The sequence below is a fragment of the Aricia agestis genome, chromosome 1, assembly GCF_905147365.1.
Source record: "Aricia agestis chromosome 1, ilAriAges1.1, whole genome shotgun sequence".
Classification (NCBI taxonomy): domain Eukaryota; kingdom Metazoa; phylum Arthropoda; class Insecta; order Lepidoptera; family Lycaenidae; genus Aricia; species Aricia agestis.
Genome location: NC_056406.1, coordinates 9,193,248 through 9,220,042, shown reverse-complemented (window position 1 = coordinate 9,220,042; position 26,795 = coordinate 9,193,248). Strand labels below are relative to the sequence as shown.

The window sequence follows — 26,795 nt, the reverse complement described above, 5'->3', positions numbered from 1 at the left end:
CCACAGCTTTATTTTGTCAATTTGAATGTAGTGTTTCGTAGCTATTGCCATATTATTTTAGTGTGCGAAAAGAACCTTGAGAACCAAATTCAAAACGATTGAAGTGTGTGAGTTATGTTTCCTTAGTTTTTATTATACGTAGAATTCAGGCTTATTTTACCATTATTCGCTCAGCTTACATAATATTATTTGTTGTCTATAATAACTAGTTAGCTAAAAGTTAGTCTTCTTTCTTAGTAATTACAACATTTTTTGTAGATTTTTTGTATCAGATCCAGTCTAACAATTAATACTTATTATACGGTGGTTATTCACTTATTCTACTGTGCTATAATTCTAAATCTATTCACAGCCTAATGTTGCCTTGCATCAGATCATCATACACCTTTTCTGTTAATGGCACGTAATTCCCAGTCTTCTGATCCATGAAGTATAGCGGATCGTTGTGGAGATTCAGCTTGTAACCTTGTTCTATTAGCTCCTTCTTCCTCAGCTTGAAAGTGACTGTCAGAGGTGGCTCAGGCAGTATCCTGAGGAAGATAGGCCTGGCGTACGCTGGCAGGGACGAGCGCAGACCTTTGGCTAGAGATTCTAAATCCAGTTTCTTCTCCGGATCGGCTATGGCGGCCATTCCCGCTTTTCCTTCTACGTTGGGAATCTGAAAACACATTTAAGATAATAATATTTTTTTATATAAGCATAGATAAAACGTTTTAAAAATCTGAATAAAATGCGGCAAAAAAATAAAAGCCCTCTTGCGGCAATGTTTCTTCATCAGACATCATATTTCTAGGGTTTCATACCCAAAGGGTAAAAACGGGACCCTATTACTAAGACTTCGATGTCTGTCCGTCTGTCTGTCTGTATGTCTCCAGGCTGCATCTCAAGAACCGCTATAGCTAGTTTTCTGAAATATTCACAGATTGTGTATATATTCTGTTGCCGCTATAACAACAAATACAAAATAAATTAAATATTTAAGGGGGACTCCCAAACAACAATAGATAGGCACTTGAAATGTTCACAAAATACTCAATTGTATTGATACTATAATAGTTAATAATAAACTTTAAATAAAATAAATAATTAAGGGTGTGGTGTAAAAAATGTATATTTTTGTATGGGAGCCCCATACAAAAATATACATTTTTTATCTATTTTTGCTCTATAATGGTACGGATAACGGAACCCTTCCTGCGCGAGTCCAACTTGCACTTGGCCGATTTTTTTGTTTAATATTTACGTAGAGTAGATAATAGTTATGGCTTTAACAGCAAGTTGACCCAAAAATATTTTAAACTACAATGTATTTAGAGGTGTATCAATAGAGAAAGGTGTATCGCTAGAATGTCGCTCTGACAATACTTTCGCAATATTGAAAGCGAGTTTAAGGTCATTTGTGTAATGTGTTGCAATCCTCCTCCGAATCGTAAGACTTGGGCATAACAGTCAGTGATAGTAATTTTGACTGTAGCTCATTTAAAGTTTTTTAAATGAGTTTTATTGATACTTATTATTATTGATTACTTTATTGATACTTACAGCGACGCCGTAAACTATCGCATCTTTTAGGCCAACTAAGTTACTAATGACCCCCTCTACTTCAGCCGTAGAGACGTTCTCACCGCGCCATCTGTCAAGAAAATTCACCAAAATAAACTAATACTATACTAATAATACTCCCCACACCGGTTTCGGTGACGGTGGCCGGTTTCATTGAAACCAGACCAGGTACGCAGGAGTGATTTTATAGTGCCCAAGTGTGTGCGCAGTACACAAGAGCACTCTCTATTACTTTACTCTCATAACCCAGTGGGACGGAAGACCGACACGACCGGCGAGAGATCAGGCGCAGGACCGACTTTTTACATGCCCATCCGACGCATGGATCATCTTACTTGTCAGACAATCAGGTGATCAGCCTGCATTGTCCTAACCAAACTTGGAAATAACATGTTTCCAACGCGGGATTCGAACCCACGACCTCCGGAGTCGAGAGCGACGCTCTAACCACTAGACCACGGAGGCGTCAATACTATACTAATGTAAGTACGTATAAATACGATTTAAAGAAATATCCACCGGAAAACTTATTCAAACAACGATTGGTTCCTGTTCAACGCGATTATTTTTAAATATTTTAAAACAAGCCTGACCTGAACGTATCTCCAGTGCGGTCCTTAAAATAGAAGTATCCGAAGTGGTCCATGACCAGTATGTCCCCTGTGTTGAAGTAGCAGTCTCCTGGCACTCGCACGTTGCGCACCATCTTCTTCTCCGACGCCGTCTTGTCCGCGTAACCCGCGAATGTTAGGATCGCCTTCCTGGGATCAATCTTCCCAAGTAATAGACCTGAAATAGAGCAGAGGTAATTTACCTTTTTTATACGGGCCACAAACACCGTTGGGTCTTGGTGTATACGGGCCGTAACCTACATTTTTACATTCTTGAAAATTTGCGATTTAGAAGTGGAAAAATTTTCACGACTTTCACGACGACATTGCTCTATATTGCCGGTGGGCGTGAATTTCAAAATTTTAAATTCACACGGGCAACTGATAAAGTCCCAGCGGGCCGCAGGTTAAGTAAAGCTGTACTAGAGGTGTACATTAAAAGGTGGTAGAAGATTTCTCATTAGTAATTAAACGTTTGTATAGTCAGAGTGCGAGCTTTGAGGAATAAGGGTCTGAGGACTAGGACGGTGCAGGACTGCTCTAGATAATAGAAATTTTCTCGCCACGTCTTCCTAAAAATTCCTTAAGATTTTTCGGAATTCGTGAAATGAGTTAGTGTAGGTATGTGTTCCTCGTAGAGAGTTTACTATGAAAGTAGCAGCGCTAAAAGAACAAATATTTTTTTCACATTTGTATAGTAGTCCGTGAGCCCGGTCCGAAAATGCCTACGTCACGTGACATCAATATAAAATGCATGGCACACGGTCGGAAAATATATGCCAAGCGAGGATCAGACGACTTTCGCATCTGAAATTAGCCGGAAGTCGGAGAAATCCCCTCACTTCCGGTCAAATTTTTGGTGTCTATTTACGTCACGTGACATCAACGTGAAACATGTGGCAGCATATAGCCCTATAGTTGTAGAGTAGGGAAACATAAGTCTGTCAATTTTAAAATGGCCGGAAGTACTTGACAGACGGCGTCAAAGTTGGTCCTTGGGTACCCTTTTTTACGTCACGTGACATCTTGATGAATTCTTTTTTAAATGTTTTGAAATAATAGTGTCTTAAAGAATAAATGAGGCTGCCAAGCCAGATCTGGCCGTAAGTTCCATAAAAGTGATTGTTAAACTGCTCGTGAATTATGAGAAAATCGCATGACTAAACAACATGACCGTTATTCGAGGCTTAATATTGAGATAGGCACTTCCATTTCCCGCCTACTTTTAATGATTTTACCGCCTAGTACCGTCACATCCGGGTCGAATCAGCTCCTCCCGCCATTACCAGGTGCTTGGTGGAGCTTGCGAGGTGAAGAGCGAGGTGGGAAGCGTTTCCCATCTTTAATCATTGGCGTTTCGATTCCCGTCGATTGAACACTCTTCCAGTTTATTAAATAGAGTCATAAAAAATCGCCATTTTATGAGCTTGCCATTCCTAAGACTCCAGATGATTATTTTAAGTATTTACTCGAAATTCAAAGGCTAAATAGTGCAAATTGGAACGATGTTCGCTATGCGGATACGCAAAAATTATACAACCATACGCCAGGTTATTGCGAATTAGAACGAGGTAAAGGCGTATGATTCAAACCGTCATATGTCTCATTCCGATAAGTCATACGCAGCAATAACCTTCTGTGTATTAAAACAACGCGAAATTATACAAAATAATTTAAGTTCTTTGATAACATGGGCAGATACAAGTGGCTTTAATTCAGAAGTGTTAAGTACTAACCTTCAGGAGTTATTTGTTAAAGGTGAATTCCATAAAGTTTCTAGAGATTTATTGCAATTAGCCTGTGGTCATAGGTCAGAAAGTATTGAATATCTATCTTACTCATGTAGGCATTCCTTTAATGAAATTGACCTTGAACAAGATTCCACCCTCTTGTACCAATTTGTTTAATGCTAACGCCTTCATAAATGCTCTAGAAAATGCTGGTGGTATTCGCAAAATCTTTTAGCCTAATAATAATACAGGTTTTGAACGCTCTTCGCAACCTGGTACCAGTAAACGATCAAACCAACCCTCGGGGGAACCGGCTTCATACAAATGTTAATCTCGTGGTAATTATAGATCGTACGATTTACCTGTAGATCGTTGGAATTATTGTTGTCCACTCTCGGGGAGTGGTTCACATAATCATGGCTCTTCGGGAGAGCCCAGCCGATAGGAGCCACATCATTATAATGGCCCTAAGCACACAAAACAAAAGGATGGATCCGTGGTGGAGGCTCAAGAACCGGATCAAGCCTATAATGCCTAGCGAGGTGGTCGTAAGCGGTATCATTCTCCCTCTGCCAATAGAGGAAATTCTAGAAGATCGAGACAATGACTCGAGACATTTTCAGGCCGGTCAGCTACAACAATTTCTGGGGAGGTGGCAAGCGATCGGCGCACCAAATGTAATTTTAGAAAGGATTCAAGGGTATCGGGTACCCTTTGTAAAGAAACCTCCACTTGCCATGCCAAATAAACGGTTTGCCAAAACGAGCAAATCAAAGGAGATGACTCAAATAATACAAAAGATGAAATCTCAAGGTATCCTAGAACGAGCAAGGATTTCTCCAAGTTTCGTTTTTTCGATGTTTTTGGTACCCAAAAGCGATGGATCGATGAGACCCATTTTCAATCTGAGAAACCTCAACCAGTTCATCAAGCCAGACAAGTTTCGCTTGATAAACATGCACCTAATACCGGACTTCCTGCAGGAGTGCGGTTGGCTATGCAAAATAGACATTTCCCAGGCGTATTTCCATCTTCCGGTTGCGATATGTCACAGACGCTTTCTGAGAGTCATTCACAAAAACGAGTTGTTGCAGATGACTTGACTTCCTTTTGGACTAAGTACAGCTCCGAAAACGTTTGCTACAATATCCAATTGGATAGCTCAGGTACTCCGCAATCAAGGTGTTCGGATTGTCGTTTACTTTGACGACTATTTCTTGGCTCATCAAGACCAATCCACTTTAAAAAATCACGTATACATGCTTATAGCACTTCTAACACATCTCGGATGGCATATCAATTTCGACAAATCCATACTAGTCCCTAAAAAAAATTTGGTGTTCCTGGGAATCCAGTGGTTTCCTTGGGAAAACAGGATAGCACTTCCGAAAGAAAAGTGCAACCAGATCGTTCAAAGTTTAATTGCGATTTTGCAAAGAAAGCATGTCACCTTTAAACAGGTGCAAAGCACCGTGGGTCTGCTAAACTTTGCCAGTTTTGCAGTAAAATATATGAAATCTATTTATCAAATATATAAAAGTAAACTTAACTTTCTTAACTACTAAAATAAACTATCTACGTTAAGTGTGTCACTGGTAAAGTAAGGAGGGAAGGAACCTTACAAGTGACTCAAATAAATAAGTCACTTAAATAAGTGAGTTGCACTAATTGTAGGATATGTAGTATAACGAGTAAAAAAAATCCACAGCCGAACATATAACCTCCTCCTTTTTGGAAGTCGGTTAAAATATTCATTAGACTAGTAAAGTGGAAGAGTGTTCACTCAACGGGAATCGAAACGCCAATGATTAAAGATGGGAACTTCTTCGCTCTCCACCTCGCTCGGAAGCACCTGGTAATGGCGGGAGGAGCTGATTCGACCCGGATGTGACGGTACTAGGCGGTAAAATCATTAAAAGTAGGCGGGAAATGGAAGTGCCTATCTCAATATTAAGCCTCGAATAATGGTCATGTTGTTTAGCGATTTTCTCATAATTCACGAGCAGTTTAACAATCACTTTTATGGGACTTCCGGGCAGATCAGGCTTGGCAGCCTCATTTATTCTTTAAGACACTATTATTTCAAAACATTTAAAAAAGAATTCATTAAAGATGTCACGTGACGTAAAAAAGGATACCCAAGGACCAACTTTGACGTAGTCTGTCAAGTACTTCCGGCCATTTTAAAATTGACAGACTTATGTTTCCCTACTCTACAACTATAGGGCTATATGCTGCCACATGTTTCACGTTGATGTCACGTGACGTAAATAGACACCAAAAATTTGACCGGAAGTGAGGGGATTTCTCCGACTTCCGGCCAATTTCAGATGCGAAAGTCGTCTGATCCTCGCTTGGCATATATTTTCCGACCGTGTGCCATGCATTTTATATTGATGTCACGTGACGTAGGCATTTTCGGACCGGGCTCACGGACTATAGGAAAACTCGCGTGACGCTAAAGTGAAAAAATTATTGGGTTTTTCAGCGCTGCTACTTTCACAGTGAACTCTCTACGAGGAACACTACACACCCTAAAGTATTATCACTTACTTTTGTTACACCCTGTATATTTGGTAGTATTAATATACCGTATATTTGCAGTCAAAATTATTTACCTGGCTCATGAGGGCCACAGCTGATACAGGTTCCGTCTTTGTTCCTCAATATCTCTCCTGTAATTTCGTCACACCTGAAATATACCATATAAGTAAATATAAGCTATTTATTATTTACACGAAAGCCTATGCATTGTTATAACATTACGAGTTGAATTTGTATCAAAACTTACTTGACTAAAGTAAGAGGATAGATGGACGAAACCAGGCGACTCAAAAATCCGATAGCACCCACTTTGGAATCCAGATTTACTGTAAGAAATAGTGTGACATTATAACCTATTGAAAATTAAACGTATCAGTTGCATAAACAATGGGGCTTATTAAAAGCGAGACACAGAAGGTGTGGCACCACAGCTTTACTAAAAATTCGTGTGGAATTTAACTGCAGCTGTGCATTATGTTTCTAACTTTATTAACCTTACGAACTTTTGCCCGCGGCTTCGCTCGCGTTAAGAAGTATTATTATATACAAACTTTTATCCCTTATTTTAACCCCTTGGAGGTGGAATTGATCAAAATCCTTTCTTAGCGGATGCCTACGTCATAATATCTACCTGCATGCAAAATTTCAGCCCGATCGGCCCAGTGGTTTGGGCTGTGCGTTGCTAGATCACCATGTCAGTCAGTCACCTTTGAGTTTTATTTATATAGATTATTATTAACTTTTATAAGCCATAGAAGTTGTAACTTCATACATACTGTAGCTACTTGTTTTAATAATCTAAATACCTAAATTGCTGTTCCCTTCAGTAGCACCGTAGAATTCAACCACGCGTTTTACTCCAAACCTCTCGACGAACTCTTGCCAGATCTGAGGTCGAAGACCATTGCCGACCATGACCTTCAATTTGTGACCACGATCGTGCGGCCCTGGGGGCACAGTCAGAAGATACCGGCATATCTCACCGATGTACTGCGCTACCTGTAATTGAAAATGACAATAAAATTAGATGCTAGTAATGATGTAGAGCAGCCTAGAGGTAGCGTAAAAATTATTTCATATTCGTGCAATATTTACTTTCAAGATATGACGCAGATGCATATTTTTGAATTGCGTTGTATCATGTATGTATTTAAGCAAAATAACTCAAGGAAGATGAACGGAGCGAACATTAAGTAGATAAGTCGTAGCCTTTTGTACCGTGCACTTATATTTAGCCACATCGCTCCAGTAGTTGCTGGCTGAAAATTTCTTCCGCAGCACCACGGTGCAGCCCAATATGACGCACTGACCAGCGCCCAGCACCCCGCCCGCCGTGTGATGAAGAGGGAGAGGATCGTAGATCACATCTGACGCGGACAACCTCGCGGAGTTATGCACTCCTAGTGGGATCAGGAGGAACCTGCAAAATAAGGGATAATTTTTATGAAACTGGATGTAGACCACATGGTATTGATTAATGCATCAAATCACAAAAATGTAGTGCTGAACCTTTTAATCCCCAAGCGGCCGGATCCGGCCGCCACAGATTATACTGCAGCCATTCCGTCTACACCCAAGCGGCCGGATGTGGCCGCGCTCTTTCGTTCGATTGAATTACGTATTTCGTCGACTTAGAGACTACTTTTGTATGAAGAAGTTTGGTTAGTTATGATCTACGATAAATTTGCCACATTCTGAATGCAAAATATTATACAATCTGTGGTCGACGAATATTTGTCAGTCATTTGAAAATCGTGAATTTTTCGTGTGTGTTCTGCCATGTTGTGTTGTTTGTTTGATATTATTGATGGATTTAACGAATGTAAGTAGTAAAATAGTTTAATTTATTAATTATAATTTATAAATAGTTTTAGATAATCATTTGAAAGAAATACTTACATCGTAATAACTTCTAGTTTACACGAGAAAATTTGGTTTTTATTTATGGGATTTGAACGCGATTTGTGTAATATTTTTGTAAATAATTGACGTTAAAAGCGTATATTATCGTGTACAAAACGATTTAGATCCTAGTAATAGTATATAATAGTATCGTTTTAGTAAAATAATCAAGATAAAAATTACCTATTTATAACGGCTTTTTGCCGGCCGCGGCCATTTTGAACTTTATTTGTATTGCAATAAGGACGAAGTTTGCTTGTGTATAATACCAAAACCGGTTTTTATTACTCTTATCTCTTATCTGTTTATTGATAACAAGTTAAGTTATTTCAAAGAATTGTTTACATAAACAGTTTGTATAGCTCTGTGTTATTGAGATTATAATAATGTATTAATATATTTGTTGCGAAATAGTTAGAAACATAGATTTCAAAGTTTACAGTGGTGAGACAAATATCACATCTGACTAAATACTATATTATGATGGCTTGATAGATAGAAAATTTAACATATATTATAATATTTTTCACACAAACATAAAATATGGATTAGATGTAAGGTTATTACATTATTTGTACAAAAAGGGGTAGGCCGGGCGCCATTTTTTTTTGCAAACCACGTACCCTACATTTTTGCAAAGATTTTGGACATACATACATACAAAGTTTAAGTTAAAGAGGTCACAATGTACGTATACTTTTTATGTAGGTACGAGTAAGTAAATATTTTAATAAGCTCCTTTAAAGGGAACCATTATTCAGATAACCATATTCAAGGCTTTACCTTGTATGCGTCACGATGGCTGCCTTCGGGAAACCTGTTGTGCCACTCGTGTAGATATACATCAACGTGTCTCTGGGCTTGGCTTGCACCACTTCAGTGAAGGGTTCCGCAGATATCTCATTCAGCTCCGTGGCTAGAGGTATCGTGTCTTGTATCAACGAAGTCGTCTCCCGTTCAGGTGAATTGTACTGGAATAGCGGCATATCTGCGAGCTCGTTCTGAACTTCTTTTATTGCTGAAATTGAAAATTATTTGATGAAGCTAAAAACTTGATGTAAGATATTTAAATCTAGTTAATTAGCATATTTCAAAAAAATGTCGAATAAACAATATAAAACTCGAAATATAAACATGCTACCATCTCTACCAAAAACGCGCATGGTGAATAATATTCATCATTGGTAGATATGCCAAATTTTTGGATCAGTATCTACCTGTACAGGGTGCAACAAAACTAAGTGATTATACTTTAGGATGTGTATGAAGAGTTCACTGTGAAAGTAGCAGCACTGAGAGAGTTACTATTTTTAACCGACTTCCAAAAAGGAGGATGTTATACACACACTGGCAAAATTAGCGGAACATAGGTAAAAAGGGCCAAAACTTGAACTCAAGTGGGTCGGGCTTTCTGAAAGCCTTTTTTATAGCTTCTAAGCTCATTCAAGAAATAAAATATTGAACAAAACTGGCAAGTTGACAGGTTTTTATAGCAATTATGCCCTAATAAGTGTTTTTCGATTATTGACGTTGTAAGTGTTCCTGATAAGAATGGCGTTTTAGCGGGGTGCAAGGTATGCTCAGCTCATTTGATTGTTTGGTTTTTGGAAGAACACATTGCTTAGATACAAAATTAGTGATTTCCCAGCATCTGCGACAGCTAGAGCTGTAACCACGATAGAGAAAGGTCACACCTACCGTTCGGTCAGTCAGGCCTTAGGTGTGTCGGCTTCCGTGGTTCATCGTAACTTTCAACGCTTCAGAGAGACTGGATCTTACGTTCGGAGACGAGAACAAGGCAGATATCGGGTGACAATGGTTCAGGATGACCATTTTGTAAGGAAACAAAACTTAAGAAATCGACCTCAAACTGCTATGCAGACACGAAACCTGTCGGAACAGGTCCAAGATGAACGTGTAAGTGATTGTACAGTAAGAAGAAGACTCAAAGAAGTTAAATTAAACTCAAAAGTGCCAGCAAGGGCACCAAAACTTGAGACAGGACTCCGAAGAGCCAGGCTAAGATTTGCGCGTGAACATCAAAATTAGACAAGTGAGTGAAATCTTGTGATGTACAGTGATGGGAGCAAATTCTGTGTACATTGTATTGACAGGCGATAAAGAATGTGGATAAATCATAAGGAAAGCTACAGGCCATCAAACTTACCGGAAACAGTGGCCTATGATTCAGGCTTCGTAATGGTTTGGAGTTGCATATGATTTGGAGCCCGCATGGAGCTGATGATTATAGATGATGGTACTTTGACAGTACAGGGCTTTAGCACCGACATCCTGGAACTGCATGGTGTGCCTTTTACACAGTTTTAGGTAGTAATTTCAATTTTATGTGCGTCCATAGAGTAAGAAAATCGGGCATTATTACCTAAACGATGCTGGCGTAGCCCAGGTGGAGAGGCCAGCGTGGTCTACGGATGTAGATCCGATTGAAGACGTGTGGCATATCAATGGGTGAACGGTACGAGTTAAAACTCCAGCTCCAAAATGTGTCCAGGAGCTCGAGTTGGCGCTACTGGAGGAGTAGGAGAATATCCCACAGGAAATGATTGACAATTAAAATGCAAGCATGGAATGGCGTATCCAGGCCCTCTTGAGATCCATAGAAGGCATTAAACGCTTTTAACATGGCATTTCTTTAATAAAAATGGAGAATTTATCTTAAAAACTTACTACTGAAATTTCAAAGATTTTCTTAATTTTTTGATTTTTGCTAATTTTTTTTTTATTTTTCACGTTTTTATGCCACAAATTTATATAAAATTTATTGTTTAATAATCAATTAGTAAATAAATAAATAAATATATAAAAATCAGTGAACAATTTAAAAAAAAATGAAAATTTTGTTATGTTCCTCTAATTTTGCCGGTGTGTTTATGTTCGGCTGTGGATATATATATATTTTTTTAATTTGTGTATGTTCAACGATTACTCCGCCGTTTGTGAACCGATTTTTGTTGTATTAGGTTTCACTCCAATTTGGTACCATGTTCACAAAAGTGGTGACCTGATGATGGGATCCATGAGTAATCGAGGGAACTCCTCGAAATTTATATGGAAACATATGGTGATTTTGGTTTTATAAGAAGCATCCTAAGCATATGCTACCAAAACGCAAGATTTTGCACCGAGGTATACTATGGTTCCGAAGATACTAACAGAACTCCGGATTCCTTATAAATACAAGTTTGGGGGCTTAGGCGCTGTTTTAAGAACTGAAAGCATATGCTACTATGCAAATTACATTCATCATCATCATCATCATTACCACGTCAGGGTCACCAATGTCACCAAAATTAAACATAACAAATTCAGCCTTAACTCCAGAGCGTAAGGCACACATTTGACATTACTTCTGAGAAGTAAGCTGCTTCGATAAAGTAACATGCATGTCTCACTTCCATATAAAGTAATACAAACTGCGCGAAATTGCCGAGATATTATTTACCTACTATTCTGGAAAACAACCTAATTTCAACCTTATGCATTGCGTTTAGCGTTCATTAGTACAATAACTGTCTGCCGTCTAGCTTTAATCTGTCAAGCGAGCGGCGCGGGGCCGGGTGCGCACTAGCGGCGAGATAGTAATAGATAGTATGCAACCGCCCGCGCCATAGACCACACGCACCAGGGGCATAATTCTCAGGATGTGAGAAAAGTTCTTACGAGCGTAACACAGTTTGTGTATTCTCAAAACTTCACATTCAAATATTTCGTGCAAAGATCGCTCGAGTCGAACGAGTGGGACCGGTTATAGATGTCCGAACTCCGAATTCGTACACCACATGTGGCCGCTTGGGAGTTGAAGCGTTCGAGACCGGTTTCCTACACGATATAATTTGTTGCTAATAGTTTGTGTATTCTCAAAACACTCGAAATATTTCGTGTAAAGATCGCTCGAGTCATACAACTTACAAGTGCTAGGGACCGATAGATGTCCGAATTCGTACACAAATTCACCTCCTATTGGTGGATATGTAGCAAAGTAGTTGTCAAATAAATAAATTACGAACAAATATTCGTGCTTGTGTTTCTTTAACGATATAATTCCCTACTTATAAGTTAATGTGTTTAAAAGAAACTATTTATAATTTCGTTAAATTAGAGTAGCTTGTACAAATGTATATTCTGTGGATTTGCTGAATTAGACTATTAAAATTTTATCAGAACTTTTGTTCTATTATGTATAATATGGGAACTAATTTTTTGAGCGGTTATTTAAATATTTGAGATGTTATTATGATAAGTTTAGGAAAATATTGAGCAGTTATTTAATTTTATGGCGGTTGATTAATTATTGCGACTGTAAAACATGGACAGTCATAAAAAAATAATTGGGCAGTACAATAACTGAATGAGAGATAAAAATGATGGAATGAGCGGTTCGATAACCTAACCCTCCATGGGCGAGTTCGACTCGCACTTGGCCGATTTTATTATATTTTACCACCTCATTGTTTAAAAAACTGCTTAGAATGAGATTCCTTACAGACAAATTCCGATTCGTTACTGCCCACACGAAAAAAACACTATCATTCATTAATTTTTACCGCTCATTTAATTATTTTACTGTTCAACAATGTTTTCAATGATCCATTTCATTATTTACTTGTTTACTTATTATATAACTCATTTTTGTTTAGTTTACTGCTTAGTTTTAACTGCTAAACTAGTTATTACACGTGCCATTTATAATTTTTAACTTACCAAAACTGCAATTTACAACTGCCCCTTTAATTAAATAAGTGCCTTATAATATTAATGTTTAATACAATAAATAAGTACATCTTCTTATCTTCATACATTATTTAAAATTCTCGTGTCCTTACTCCTCCGAAACGGTTTTACTGATTATACTCCTATTAATCCTTCGATCGTGGATTCTTGGAAATCTATTGTTATTCTATTGTGTCTCGCTCACCGGTGAGCTTGTAATAAGATACGTAGAATAATATAGTGTATTAATTATTCTACGTATAGTACGCGATAGTTTACTAGGTAACTAAAAAGAGTGAAATTATTATTTTTAACAAAAAATTAAAACCGACTTCCAAGGTAAAAACAATAATAACATCCTTATAATATGAACTAAAAAGTATTAAATAATTTTTCCTATCTAATAATGCCTTTTTCCGTATTCGGCTAAAACTCAACTAGGTATTTCTGTACTCAATCTTCATAATTTTGAAGTCGGTGCCAGTTACAAAAGTTTCAAATATTCTGGCAAACTGAAGATTCAGCTATATCTGGTACCGACTTCAAAATGATGAAGATTGAGTACAGAAATAGTTGAGTTTTAGCCGAATTCGGAAAAAGGCACTATTAGATAGGAAAAATTATTTAATACTTTTTAGTTCATATTATAAGGATGTTATTATTGTTTTTACCTTGGAAGTCGGTTTTAATTTTTTGTTAAAAATAATAATTTCACCTTTGTATGGGAAAATTCATGACGCGCGCCCATACATATTACAAACAAAATTGTTATTTCAGCGATGCTACTTTCACAATGAACTCTATATAAGGGACCCAGATTCACCTATTATCATTTAGTTTTGTTACACGTTGTAATATAATATGTTTGCATATTATAGTTACCTCCACATAATTCGTCTCCAAATATAACGGCTTTGCACCCCACGATTTTCAGACAGTACACCAGTTGGGCAGCTCGTAAGTTTGTGTTGACTAGCGCGGTGACCACCCCTAACTTGGCCAGGCCCAGCCATATGAACACGTACTCAGGCTGAGTCTCCATGAACAAGGCGATCACCTCACCAGTCTTAAACCCTTGTCTTTTGAAATACCAGGCGATGCGGTTTGTGAGCTCGTCACCCTGAAATTTTAATATTTTAATATGAACAAGGGTAACTTGTTCATCTTTTGTTTTTCTTTTATAGCAAGCCTAATTTAACCTGTTTTGTGTTTGTACTAATTATTTAGCACTTGAGCTCAAATAAGTTGGCTATTTTATTTTTTAAATGTAAAGATTTATCATACTCATCTGAATTACTTAACTTCTATTTGCTTTATTGTTTAATATTTGTTTTAGTAAAGACAATTTTAAATTAGAGATGAAACGGATTTTAATTAATGAGGTCTATATTATGATGGTTCTCATTGTTCAAAATAATGAGATTTTTTCAGTTTACAGATAATGTTATGAAATAATATGTTGTCTACAACTTGGTTACTCTGAAATTCGTTTTTCAAACGGATGCCGTTCATATTATCGCAGAAACTGTCCGAGATGTCCTTTCGGGACTCAAAATATCTAGAATATATCAAACAACTACCTAAATTAAATACAGCGTTTAGCGTTAAATGGTAAAATACTGTTCGAAAGCCCGACAGACAGACATTTCCGCATTTGTAATATATTTTATGTTGTTTGATTATACGACTTCTCGAAACATGCTTGCCTATATAGTATACTAGCTGTCCCGGTGAACTTCGTGTCACTTAAAAACCTTCTCTGGACTTTTACGAATATTTTAAGACTAAAATTAGCCCAATCCGTTCAGCCGTTCTCGAGTTTTGCGCTTAGCAACACATTCAGCGACTCATTTTTATATTATAGAAGATATAGACAAGCATGTTTCGAGAAGTCGTCAGCCCGTCCCTAACTCGCTCGCGCAGAGTATTCAGTATAGGTACTATCAGAGAAGTTAATTCATAAGCGGATTGTGGACCTACGTAAATTGGTAGCGTAATTCAGACCGCAACACGAATTGACAGATTTTAATTGCGTGAGACGTCTTGCGAATCTCTCAAATTCATACTAATTTAGGAATCGCGTTGCGGTCTGAATCAACCCTTATGTCAAACCCAGTCGATAGATCACGATTCACGAACAATGAATTGACATTCCTCGACCGAGTGACGTCCGTAACCTGCCTAGGAATCAATTTCCTCGATGGAACATCTAACTGATCATTATTTGTCACTTACTATTAGTAAACATTAATTAAGTAATGGCTTATCATAAGACGTGCTGTTATCAAGACATTAACCTCTGTTATCTCACAAAAGTACATCTTTACTACACAATCTTAATCGAATGTATTGTTTTTAGGTAAGTACTAAATATTTCTTTCTATTTTAATTTCTAATACTATAGTGTACACGGCGAAACATGGCGGTAGCGGTCATTGGCCCTTTTAGTCTAGGCGCTATATATGAAAAATATATAGCGCCTAGACTAAAAGGGCCAATGACCAGACCACTGAGCCAATGAGCACTGTATTTAGAATATTCAAGAATAAAATTTACCTCTTATAAAGGTCACACAGATTATTACAGATTCATCGGAAAACCTCTTGGTAACTCTTAGAATGATAATCTCCAACTTTTAATGAGCTCTAAGTGATATGCTGTATATTCAGTTCACATCGAGTATGCAAAATACAATCTCGCCCTTAGACTAGGACCATCTGACACTTAATTGTCAATCGCAGTTTGTATAGAAAATGACAAGACAAGTTTGACAGGCAGTCAATGACCGCTACTGACATGTTTCGCCGAGTACAGTATACTTATAGTTATTAATTTATTTATATTGTATTCTATTTTATCAATTCTTCGGTTGTTTTTATTATTTTTAGGATTCCGTACCCAAAGGGTAAAAACGGGACCCTATTACTAATACTTCGATGTCTGTCCGTCTGTCTGTCTGTGTGTCTCCAGGCTGTAACTCAAGAACCGCTATAGCTAGACTTCTGAATTTTTTACAGATTTTGTATATCTGTTGCCGCTATAACAACAAACACTAAAAACAAAATAAATTAAATATTTAAGGGGGACTCCCATGCAACAAACGTAATTGTTTTGCTATTTTTTGCTCGATATCAATAATGGCAATACAAAGGCACTTTAAATTTTCACAAAATACTCAGTTTTATTTGTACTTTAATAATTTATAATAATATTTTAATAAATGAAATAATCAAGGGGGGCTCCCATACAAAAAAAAAACCCTTTTTTCGTCGTATTTTTGCGCTATTGCGGTACGGAACCCTTCGTGCGCGAGTCCAACTCGCACTTGGCCGATTTTTTATTAATAATATGCTATCGATAAATTACGAGAAATTACTTTTTATTAATCTTTCTGAGTCATATTATAAGAGATCTTTATGAGCAGTAAGTAATTACTAAGTGGGTATATTATAACTATTGTTTTCAACGTTATATTTTTAATTACCTCTCGAAATGTCAATGATCTATCTCCCATGATAAAAGCCTTCTTGTCTGGGAATTGTTTAGCCACTTCATCCCATCTTGTCACAACTGTTGTACCATTTCTCTCCCAGATCCGTACCCTGGACATTGTAGTCAGAAGAACTCGAACGCCTCTGGAATAAAATATAAACAAATGAAAGTTGTGCAAGATGCTGAGCGTTTTTACATAATATATCATCATAATAATTATTAACCATCTTTTTCTATCTCTTGTATTATGTCTTCGAAAAATCAACATATTCTTTCATAGTGAATGCATAGACATTCATTAGTTTGGGCTTTTAATTATCAACTAATACACTCATTACTGAAACTCCTGTTTAGCAAGAAAAGTTAAAAAATATAACCACCCACAACAAATCATTCGTATGTAAATGTAGAGATTATTATACTCTTTTGTAGCTAGTACGGTATATTTGGAGAACGCTTGAAACCACAGTATAGCCACAATAGACATAACTACCAGTAGTTCGACTGCAAAGAAACGAACAGGTTTCAATATCTGTCAAATTCGTCGGGTTTCACTAGGATTATGAACGGAATGTGCCTCGCGCTGGCTGATATAATTTATTTTTAAATATTTAAAATAAAGATTTCAAAATTGGATTCTGTCAATTTTAATCACATTTGCCAAAACACAAACAACAATACGACCAAAGAGGAACACGTCCAGCGAATATGTCATAGTTTCAAATTCGTAGGTAACAATTTAACAACCCTAGCGACGATTTTCGTCATAATACGTCAAATTTAAAAATTTCAACATCAGTTCTAAGTCGGTATTTTTTTTTTTATGAAATAAGGGGGCAAACGAGCAAACTGGTCACCTGATGGAAAGCAACTTCCGTCGCCCATGGACACTCGCAGCATCAGAAGAGTTGCAAGTGCGTTGCTGGCCTTTTAAGAGTGAATAGGGTAATAGGGGAGGGTAGGGAAGGGAAGGGAATAGTTGAGGGTAGGGAAGGGAATAGGGTAGGGGTAAGGGGATTGGGCATCCGGTAAACTCACTCACTCGGCGAAACACAGCGCAAGCGCTGTTTCACGCTGGTTTTCTGTGAGAACGTGGTATTTATCCGGTCGAGCCGGCCCATTCGTGCCGAAGCATGGCTCTCCCACGTATATATATATATATATATATATATATATATATATATATATATATATATATATATATATATATATATATATATATATATATATATATACTCTATAATTCTGTCTACTCTGGTATAGCAATATTAGTTACTAGCTGTTGCCCGCGACTTCGTCCGCGTGGACTTCAGTTTATAGCGCGCGATGTCAACAAAATTGGTGTCAAAAGCTTGTATAAAAAAACCCTGGTACCCCTTAAATCAATACAGCTGTGCAGTGTGCACACAATAAGTACTTCATTTTTTATATTAAACTTTATATTTTATGCCAAATTTGAAAGCATATTTAGCCCCCCAATTACACAACTTTACCCATAAACTATTTATCATTGATAGGTTTAGCCCCAATTTCACCAACGTCTGTTAGTGTTAACAGCTTGTTAAAATGTCCTGTCTTCTCTTTCATTCATATGAAAAACGAAACAGCTAACGTGATACTAATTCGAGCATTAACTTTAACAGTCGTTGGTGAAATTTGGTCTTAAGGTTACGTCACTGCCTGCACAGATAAAGTACTGAGTTATTTAATACCGTAGAATAGATATAACAATCGAAAAAAATCGAGACTTAAATGTAAGATGATACCACCTCTTATAGAAAGACTTTTGAGCAAGCGTCAGCGCGATGTAGAAGACGCACGGCGCCATCTATTATGAATTTTGTGAACAAATTTACGACCCTTACAACCCTTTTTTCCAGTAAAAAAGTAGCCTATGTCCTTTCTCAGGCTTTAGACTATCTGTATACAAAATTTCATTACAATCGGTTCGGTAGTTTTGGCGTTTGGCGTGAAAGCGAGACTAACAGACAGACAGACAGACAGAGAATCTTTCGCATTTATAATATTAGTATAGATTATGTGCACACTGCACAGCTGTTTTTGGGTATTTTGATTAATTAAGGGCCGCGCTACACCGGAATGGCAGCGGCGAGGCGAGCACTTTCAGCGCTGCCATTCCGGTGTAGCGCGGCCCTAAGAGGGGTACCACTTACCAGGGTTTTAAAAAGTTTTTAAATTTGACACAAATTTTGTTGACACCGCGCGCTATAAACTAAAGTCCACGCGGACGAAGTCGCGGGCAACAGCTAGTTATGAATAAAAACAATAATATATAATAAAGTAGGTATGATTAGTTCTGTTACAATAATGAAGTAAAAAATAAAACGACATCTGTTTTCATATATTAGAATTAAAATGTTGATTGCATTGATATATTTTCTGGATGGAATATAGGCCAACACGGTACACTCGAACTCCTTAGAAATGCAGTAGGAGTTCTATAAGATAAGATAGATTGATTATTATTATACCAAGTGATAATATTATTAAACATAATATTCTAACGTATTAAAAACTATAAACAAAAACATACTAACTAATAAGTATGATTAGTTCTATGTTACAATGAAGTAAAAAATAAAACGTCATCTGTTGAATCGTATTAGAACTAAAATGTTCATTGCATCGATATCTTTCTGGATTTTTTATAATATTATACATAAAATATATTTAAGATTTTTGAAATATTATTTTAATACACATCCAAGACCCAGGAACATTGAAAACTTTTTGTTCCGCCTGCGGGACTCGAACCCAGGACCCCCTGGATGAGCGCTGGCCACGCGCAATGCGAAATCATTTTCATCGATATTTTCATGGAAATAAGATATTTTCCCACATCAAAATGTAGCCTATGTCCTTTCTCAGACTCTAGAATAACTGTGTACAAAATTTCATTGCAATCGGTTCAGTAGTTTTGGCGTGAAAGCGAGACAGACAGACAGACAGACAGACAGACAGAGATACTTTCGCATTTATAATATTGGTATAGATGTCATATTGCTATACTGTGCTTGAAACGTTGATTTGGATTTGACATTTATAAGAACACCATTTTGGACAATGATATTCTATGTTACTAACGTAACTAGATTGGAAGTTTACGGTAGCAACGCGTTGCCACTTCGAAGATGCCTGCAGGCATATCTCACATACATAATGACATAACGAATATATGACTTGACAGCAATGATATTCTATGTTACTAACGTAACTAGATTGGAAGTTTACGGTAGCAACGCGTTGCCACTTCGAAGATGCCTGCAGGCATATCTCACATACATAATGACATAACGAATATATGAATTGACATTGTCTTTTGAACAAAAAAGTGGTTACGCATTTATGAGAATCTTTTGTAAGACATTGCTACTCTAGTATTTTAGAAACTCATTGCTTGACAGTGTCTTTTGAACAAAAAAGTAGTTACGCATTTCTGAGAATCTTTTGTAAGACATTGCTACTCTAGTATTTTAGAAACTCATTGATTTTGGAGTTTTATTATTGCATCAAAATGGAGCAGCCATAAAGTTAGATCCAAATAGAAGAATTAGGGTACTGATCGGATAATACTCGTGTCCAAAGTCCAGGTGCCTATGGAAAATTTTGTAGAGGTGTTGTGGCCTGTCAATTTGCCCAGCTCCATGCGCCGGACGTCAATGATTACTCTATTGAGCGTGATAGAGTGAGGTGTTTACCATTGGACCTTGGCCTCGTCGGATCGGACGATTCAAAGGGGAACGTGTCTTAATATACTTACTTATTATGTCAGGAGTAAGGACCCCTGGAAGTTTCTTGGCGTTACGCTTCTTTGGTTAGTAACCGAGATCAATCGGTTTCAAAGTTTTCAAAGTTTATTTGGGACTAGACGACGTACATTGCATGTTTTGTACTACGGTCTACGAGTACTGTGTGTAAAGAAATTTGAATTTAAATCTCAAATTGATACGTCTTGTTGTGTAAGTAGAAGTTTCCTATTGTGTGACAATAATATTCCTTTCGCTGATTCGGGTAGTCAAAGTTGGACCTTTGGACACTGATAGCAAGCGGTAGGTACAAGGGGTCGCAGTCGCAAACAAAACAATTAGAGAATAATATTTAGGTCGTTTACTTACATAATATCGCGGAAAAAGGTTTTCTTCCAAATGTAAACCCATTGGTATCTGTGACCGGTTAATAGGTATGCTGATAATGCTATCGTAAGGGGCAGAAGTACGATATAACTTGATGACAGCCATATTAATATCGAGCATACACCAGCTATCGACGCTAGTATTTGGTACTTCCTTCTTTCGGCTTCTTCGAAGCGCACTCCATTTTTCTCTGTCATCCTGGCTTCTGGATTACTGGATCATAGTTTTGGCAAGATCTGAAAGAAAAAATACGTTATAGAAGAATATTAGCAATAAGTAGGAAAATAAATGGAAAGTTTGTAAATGATACTTGTTTTAAAATTGTTATATCGTCTAAAAACATTCAGAAAAGCATACGTTCTCATGTTTAGAATTCTTTGAGCTATATCTTATGCCAGTTAGTCTGACGCCAGTTTCGTTATGATATCTGATTGGACTGTAATATTGTGATTAAAAATTGCACGCAATTCTCAGTTCCTTATACCTTGTATGTGTTTCTTGTGTACTAAATCAATGCAGTCTTAGCTCATCGCACAAATGCGAACCTTATTGTTGACTAGACATATAGGTACTTATATTGTATTATTATACTACACCTCACTTATGTTATTATTCTGAAACCTCACTAACACTATTCACTAAATGGATTACTAAGGTCTCTACGTCTTTACTTATGTATCGCTTCGTGATTAACTTGAGAATACTTAATCGTTTTCCAAAAATTTGGACACTTCGAATGTTTAGTTTTTTGGTTTTAATAACATATTATTTTCACTAAAATATATGCTATAGACTAAAATATAACTTATTAAATAACTAACCACCTAAATAGCAATATAATTTAAGACTAAAAAGTATGTAATATTAATAAATAAAATTACTAAAATGTAAACTATTCAGTAAAAGCTACTCGTTGGTTTGTGTTTATTAAATTGCTGTATTTGACGTAAAAGCCAGCCAGCTTATGTCAGTTGTGTTGTCATGATACGAAATTACTACTCAGTTAACAATGGAGAAGTGAGTTTTGTGTCACGTGACCACTGACTGGCTGGAAAATAGAGGTCATGGTACCAAAATGCGAGCCAGTCAGTATTCTGGCTGGCTTTAAGAGCTCATGATAGAGGCCCATGTCAATTAAGTGACTATGCTGAACGGGTGTAAATGCCAATATACACCTAGCACAGTATGCGTACTTACCTACTTTTTCATAGCACCAAGTCACATAATATATAATAGTACTCCGTATACCAAGTGTTAGTTCTTAACCTAACCGAATAGACAATGAAGTCGTAAATTAGTTTCAATGCGTCATAACTCATAACTCATAAGAGATCTGTTAAACTTAGTATTGTCACAGTATTACATAGGGTATATATTGTAATACTGTGGTATTTTTAAAGAAAATGAGTACATGTAATTTTATCTATGTGACAAAACATTATGCATGCTTTTAAGTTTTGCAGCAAACTTAAAGTGACTGCTAGGTGCGGGGTATTTTCCATTGGCGGAGCCTACAAATAAGTTATATTATGTTCAAGCTGTAAATGTTTTCAAATCAAATTTTCAGCAGATCTACTATGATAGAGGTAGAGGCAAAAATGTCGTACCTACTGAAAAGTAAAAAAATTATGTGACTTTCCTTTCAACGAAAACTCTACTAAGTATATAATAATATTTTTGTCTAGGTTTAAATATGTTCCTACCTGCGTCTTTATGTTGCCGCAAATTATATGCTCAAATATATTATGTAATTCATTTTCCACACCCATATACAATGTTGCCATTGTAGTATGTTTGTAGTACTACTAAATCACATTGACCTTTGTTGAAGGGTTCAACAAGCGGCCGGTATGTATCATTGATTCTCTCGCGCTATTGGATTTCTCACCGCGACATTGTATACCGTTTGTAAAAACCGCGATACTGGGAAATATCTTGTTAAATCAAGGGTTCATAATTATTAATAGTGTACACATATTGCAATCATAGAAAATTATATTCTTACATGATGCCGTTCGTTTTATGATTATTTTAAGTTCGTACTTTGTTATTCTCTCTACCGGCAGCTTCATGATTTCTTATGGATCCATAACAATGGAAACTGCGTTTCAGTTTATTAATTCCTCGCAATTTGTTACATGAACTCAATAATGCCGTTTCATGTATGCAGACCTCCATCATCGATGATTCGCATCATTATTCTAATTTCAAAATTGGCCAATTCATAAATGCACCATGCAATTTGGTGTCGTGCTGGTGACAGTGATGTAAGTGCTATGCACAATTGCACGTGCAATGGCGATACAATTTCCTGGTTAACAAGACCAGGAAGTACCAATTTGAATTATCGAATTTAGAATTTGAAACCCATAGTTTACTCCACATAGTACTTGTCTGTTAGTACATACTTAAGTATAAGAGCTGATAATATTTTGGAATAAGTGTGATCAGCACAAAATTATTATTATTAGCGGTCGCGTTGTGAGTGACTGCTTTTTGACGCTTATTAATTCATTTTAAGGGCAGCTGTTTCACCACTTCATGATATAGTGCCGGATAGGCTATCCACAACTTTTTTGACATAATATTCTTACTTGACAGCTAAAGTATGGACTTTAGCTGTCAAGTTAAGTGGTGGATAGCCTGTCCGGAACTTTATCAGGAGGTGGTGAAACAGGCCCTAAGGATTGCGTCGTAACTCGTATCTATATAAAATACTTATAGGTTTATATTAAACCTGTTGATTGATAGTTATATTAAAAAGTGATTCTGTGTGGTTGTCTTATTCAAATTTTAACTATATTATACAGATAATATACACACTACACAGTCCGCGACTTTGTTAAGAGGATACACCAGGGGCTAGAGAAATGAAAAAAAGTACGTGTAATATCTATAGCTGTCTCCCTTACCTCAAGCCTATACCGCAGAACGCGATAGAGACAACTGCAGAAAATCCAGAAAATCAACGATTCGTTCTCCCCTGATTCCTTCTCCAAAACTTAACCGATTTAAGTACTTTTTTCATTAAAGATTAAAAAAAGGCTTGAGCTGTGTTCCTATGTTTTGCTTTTTTTTGTATAATCTAGCCAAATCTGTTTTCTGGACGTTTGAACACAGCGGAAAATCTGGCCATTTTTTTAGGTTTTTGAACGTTCATATCTTATTTAATAATTAAATTATGAAAAAAAAAGAAAACATAGGGACATTGTATTAGTGGCCGTAGATATTCAGGAAAAAAATTATAACTCTACTAGCATTATCCAGGGAGGAAACAGGGGACAACGCTTGTATGGAAAAAATGGCGGTGTGGAATCCTCTTAAGCTGGCCTTTTTGTGTGGTTGACGTTTATTGTCCGCGACTTTGTTACTCTACTTATTCTCGTAAATGTTCATTAAATACGAAACGAGCACATCGTGTTTAATTGACACAGATATTGCAGTTTGTAATAAAATATGATTACTTAAATGCAAAGTTATTTCATATTTGTAATTAATTATTTTAGTAAATAACAAAGTAAGTCATAAAGTTCACTTGTAATGTAACATTAATCATTATAGACTCATTTTTGAGCATTACATTATCTCATAAAATAAAAAAAATACATTACAAAAATACCTCCCTGACCGACGAGCATTCGCCATTCGCGTGTAATGTAATAATATTAAATATTCAATTTTGACCATTACATTACAATATAGACTAGCACGAGTCGACGCATGAGTACCGAAAACTATTCCACCTCAATTTTTTTATGCGATCCTCTCCAAATTGCCCTCCTGATGATATGAATGCATGTTGCCAGGGTGCAACCGGTGCCATATTGTTTAAACAAACATTGTTTAAACAATTGCAAGGAATTGTTATTTTTCAACCAAACAATTTTTTTATATTCTTTATTGAAATACCAATAAAAAAGGTTCTATGACTTTTTACGATAAAGTTAATATTTTTAAAGATATGAATTTTTAAAGGTTCGAAAAACCTCAAATTTGGGTACTTTCGGCCGATGAAAAATATATTAAAAGAAATAATATTAATAATAATGTCAAAGAAATATATTTTTTAAATTCTATATAAGTACAATATTTAATAATATTGTTAATAGAGATTTCAAAAAATTTCATTGTTTATATCTTTTTTTTATCTTAGCAAAAGTAGACAAAAAATTGTGTTTTTTGTATGGGAGCCTTTTGTGTTTTTTGTATTGATTCTTAATTAAACAATCACTTTATTTTAATTTTATTATTAATTATTAAAGTACAAATATAATTAAGGATTTCGTGAAATTTTAAAGTGCCTTGCTGTTACTATTATTGATTACGAGCAAAAAAGGCCAAAGGAAATGCTCAAAGTCGAATGTTACATACATTGTAATACTCGGATCTCCTTCTCTCTTCTTCGTAATATTATTTGTAAGAAAAATTTTAAACAATGCAAATGTTTGTTACCGAAATCTTTTCTTTCATATTTTGGTCGGTGAACGGGAAGAATGAAGATGCCCCGTAATTATTTCAATTGGAAAATTGACTAAACAAATCCAGGTAGCTTACTGTACCTACTCGTTTTTAGGGTTCCGTGCCCAAAGGGTGAAAACGGGACCCTATTACTAAGACTTCGATGTCTGTCCGTCTGTCCGTCCGTCCGTCCGTTCGTCCGTCCGTCCGTCTGTCGGTCTCCAGGCTGTAACTCAAGAACCGCTATAGCTAGACTTCTGAAATTTGGACTTTGGATTGTGTATTTCTGTTGCCGCTATAACAACAAATACTGAAAATAAAATAGAATAAATATTTAAGGGGGGCCCCCATACAACAAACCTGATTTTTTCGGCCTTTTTTGCTCTATGTATAATATCAATAATGGCAACAGGTAGGTACTTGAATTTTTCACAAAGTCCTTTCTTATATTTGTACTTTAATATTTGATTATAATATTAAAATAAAATAAAAATTTTAAGCCCATACAAAATTTACAATAATAAAAAAATGTTGGCCTAATTTTCCTCTATACCGGTACGGAAACCTTCGTGCGCGAGTCCGACTCCCACCTGGCCGTTTTTTTTTCCTCGTCAAATTTAGAGGCAGGATTACTAGTACTTAAAGAGTTAAAATTCTATTGGTCTCTAGTAGAGTACGAGTAAAATTTTCAGTGTCCAGTAAAGCACAATTTTCAAAGTTCTCTACACCATATAAATAAATCGTTTGTACGGTTGTATAACATGTCAATTGATTTCATTTTTGTTACAATAAATATATTTAAACCCGTGCGGTGATGAAATTGATTCCTAATTTATTCGCCAATTAAGAGAGATCAGTTGAGTGAGCGATCGCTTGTAGAGCAGTTAAGTATAACAAAATGGTAATACTAAAAATACTAAAATGTGTTTATTTAAGTGAGTGCTGAGCATTTTTGTTGTTAAAAAAAGTAAAAGATGAGGAAAGTCTTCTTAATTACTAACATTTTTTTGCAAATACCTAAACATCGAAAAAGTTAATTGGAGATCTTAATATTTTATAGTAGTAAACATTAAACAAGCGAATCCCTAACATTTTGAAAACACTACGTCGTAATAATATTATAATGTTGACTTACATCTTCACTAATTCAGGAAAATTTCAGGTAAGTGCCTATCACTATTAGTGCAAACGCAAATATTGAAAATATTTAAGTTCTCTAAGCCGTAAAGATTAAAAATATGAAACGTCGCTCTACTGAACAAGCAATGTAATACGCGAAACAATAGTAATAGCTATTTTTGGAAGAAAGTACCTTTATTTCTGTGTTTTTCACCGAGAAAATCTAGTTTAAACAAGTTCACTGTGGTATTTGCACCGAGATAAGTTTGTTTGTTGAGCACAGCACCCACAAGAACAGTAACGCTGCGACTGCGCACACGCAGCCGGTTAGGAGTAGGGAGGAGCAAGTTTTAGTTACTACAGTTAAACAGTTGACCGATATTAAAGTCTTGATGATTCATGTGCAATTGTTACCCTTTAATAATAATGATTTTTATTAATTACCTGGTATAATAAGAATTAAATACATGGTTTATTCAATACTAGTAAGG

At 36.3% G+C, this 26,795-nt stretch overlaps 1 protein-coding gene across 1 annotated transcript; it reads right to left on the bottom strand.

The window, feature by feature from the left end:
* Nucleotides 1–236: 236 nt before the first annotated feature.
* LOC121733848 (long-chain fatty acid transport protein 1) lies at nucleotides 237–26,634 on the bottom strand. Its single transcript, XM_042124235.1, has 12 exons — nucleotides 26,500–26,634; nucleotides 20,710–20,964; nucleotides 16,566–16,716; nucleotides 13,964–14,201; nucleotides 9,134–9,368; nucleotides 7,667–7,868; nucleotides 7,255–7,447; nucleotides 6,696–6,774; nucleotides 6,523–6,596; nucleotides 2,157–2,352; nucleotides 1,543–1,633; nucleotides 237–658 (listed from the first exon to the last, which is right to left on the bottom strand). Exons 2-12 carry the CDS (start codon nucleotides 20,922–20,924, stop codon nucleotides 347–349), a joined length of 1,986 nt encoding a protein of 661 aa, XP_041980169.1. The 5' UTR covers nucleotides 20,925–20,964; nucleotides 26,500–26,634; the 3' UTR covers nucleotides 237–346.
* Nucleotides 26,635–26,795: the final 161 nt, after the last annotated feature.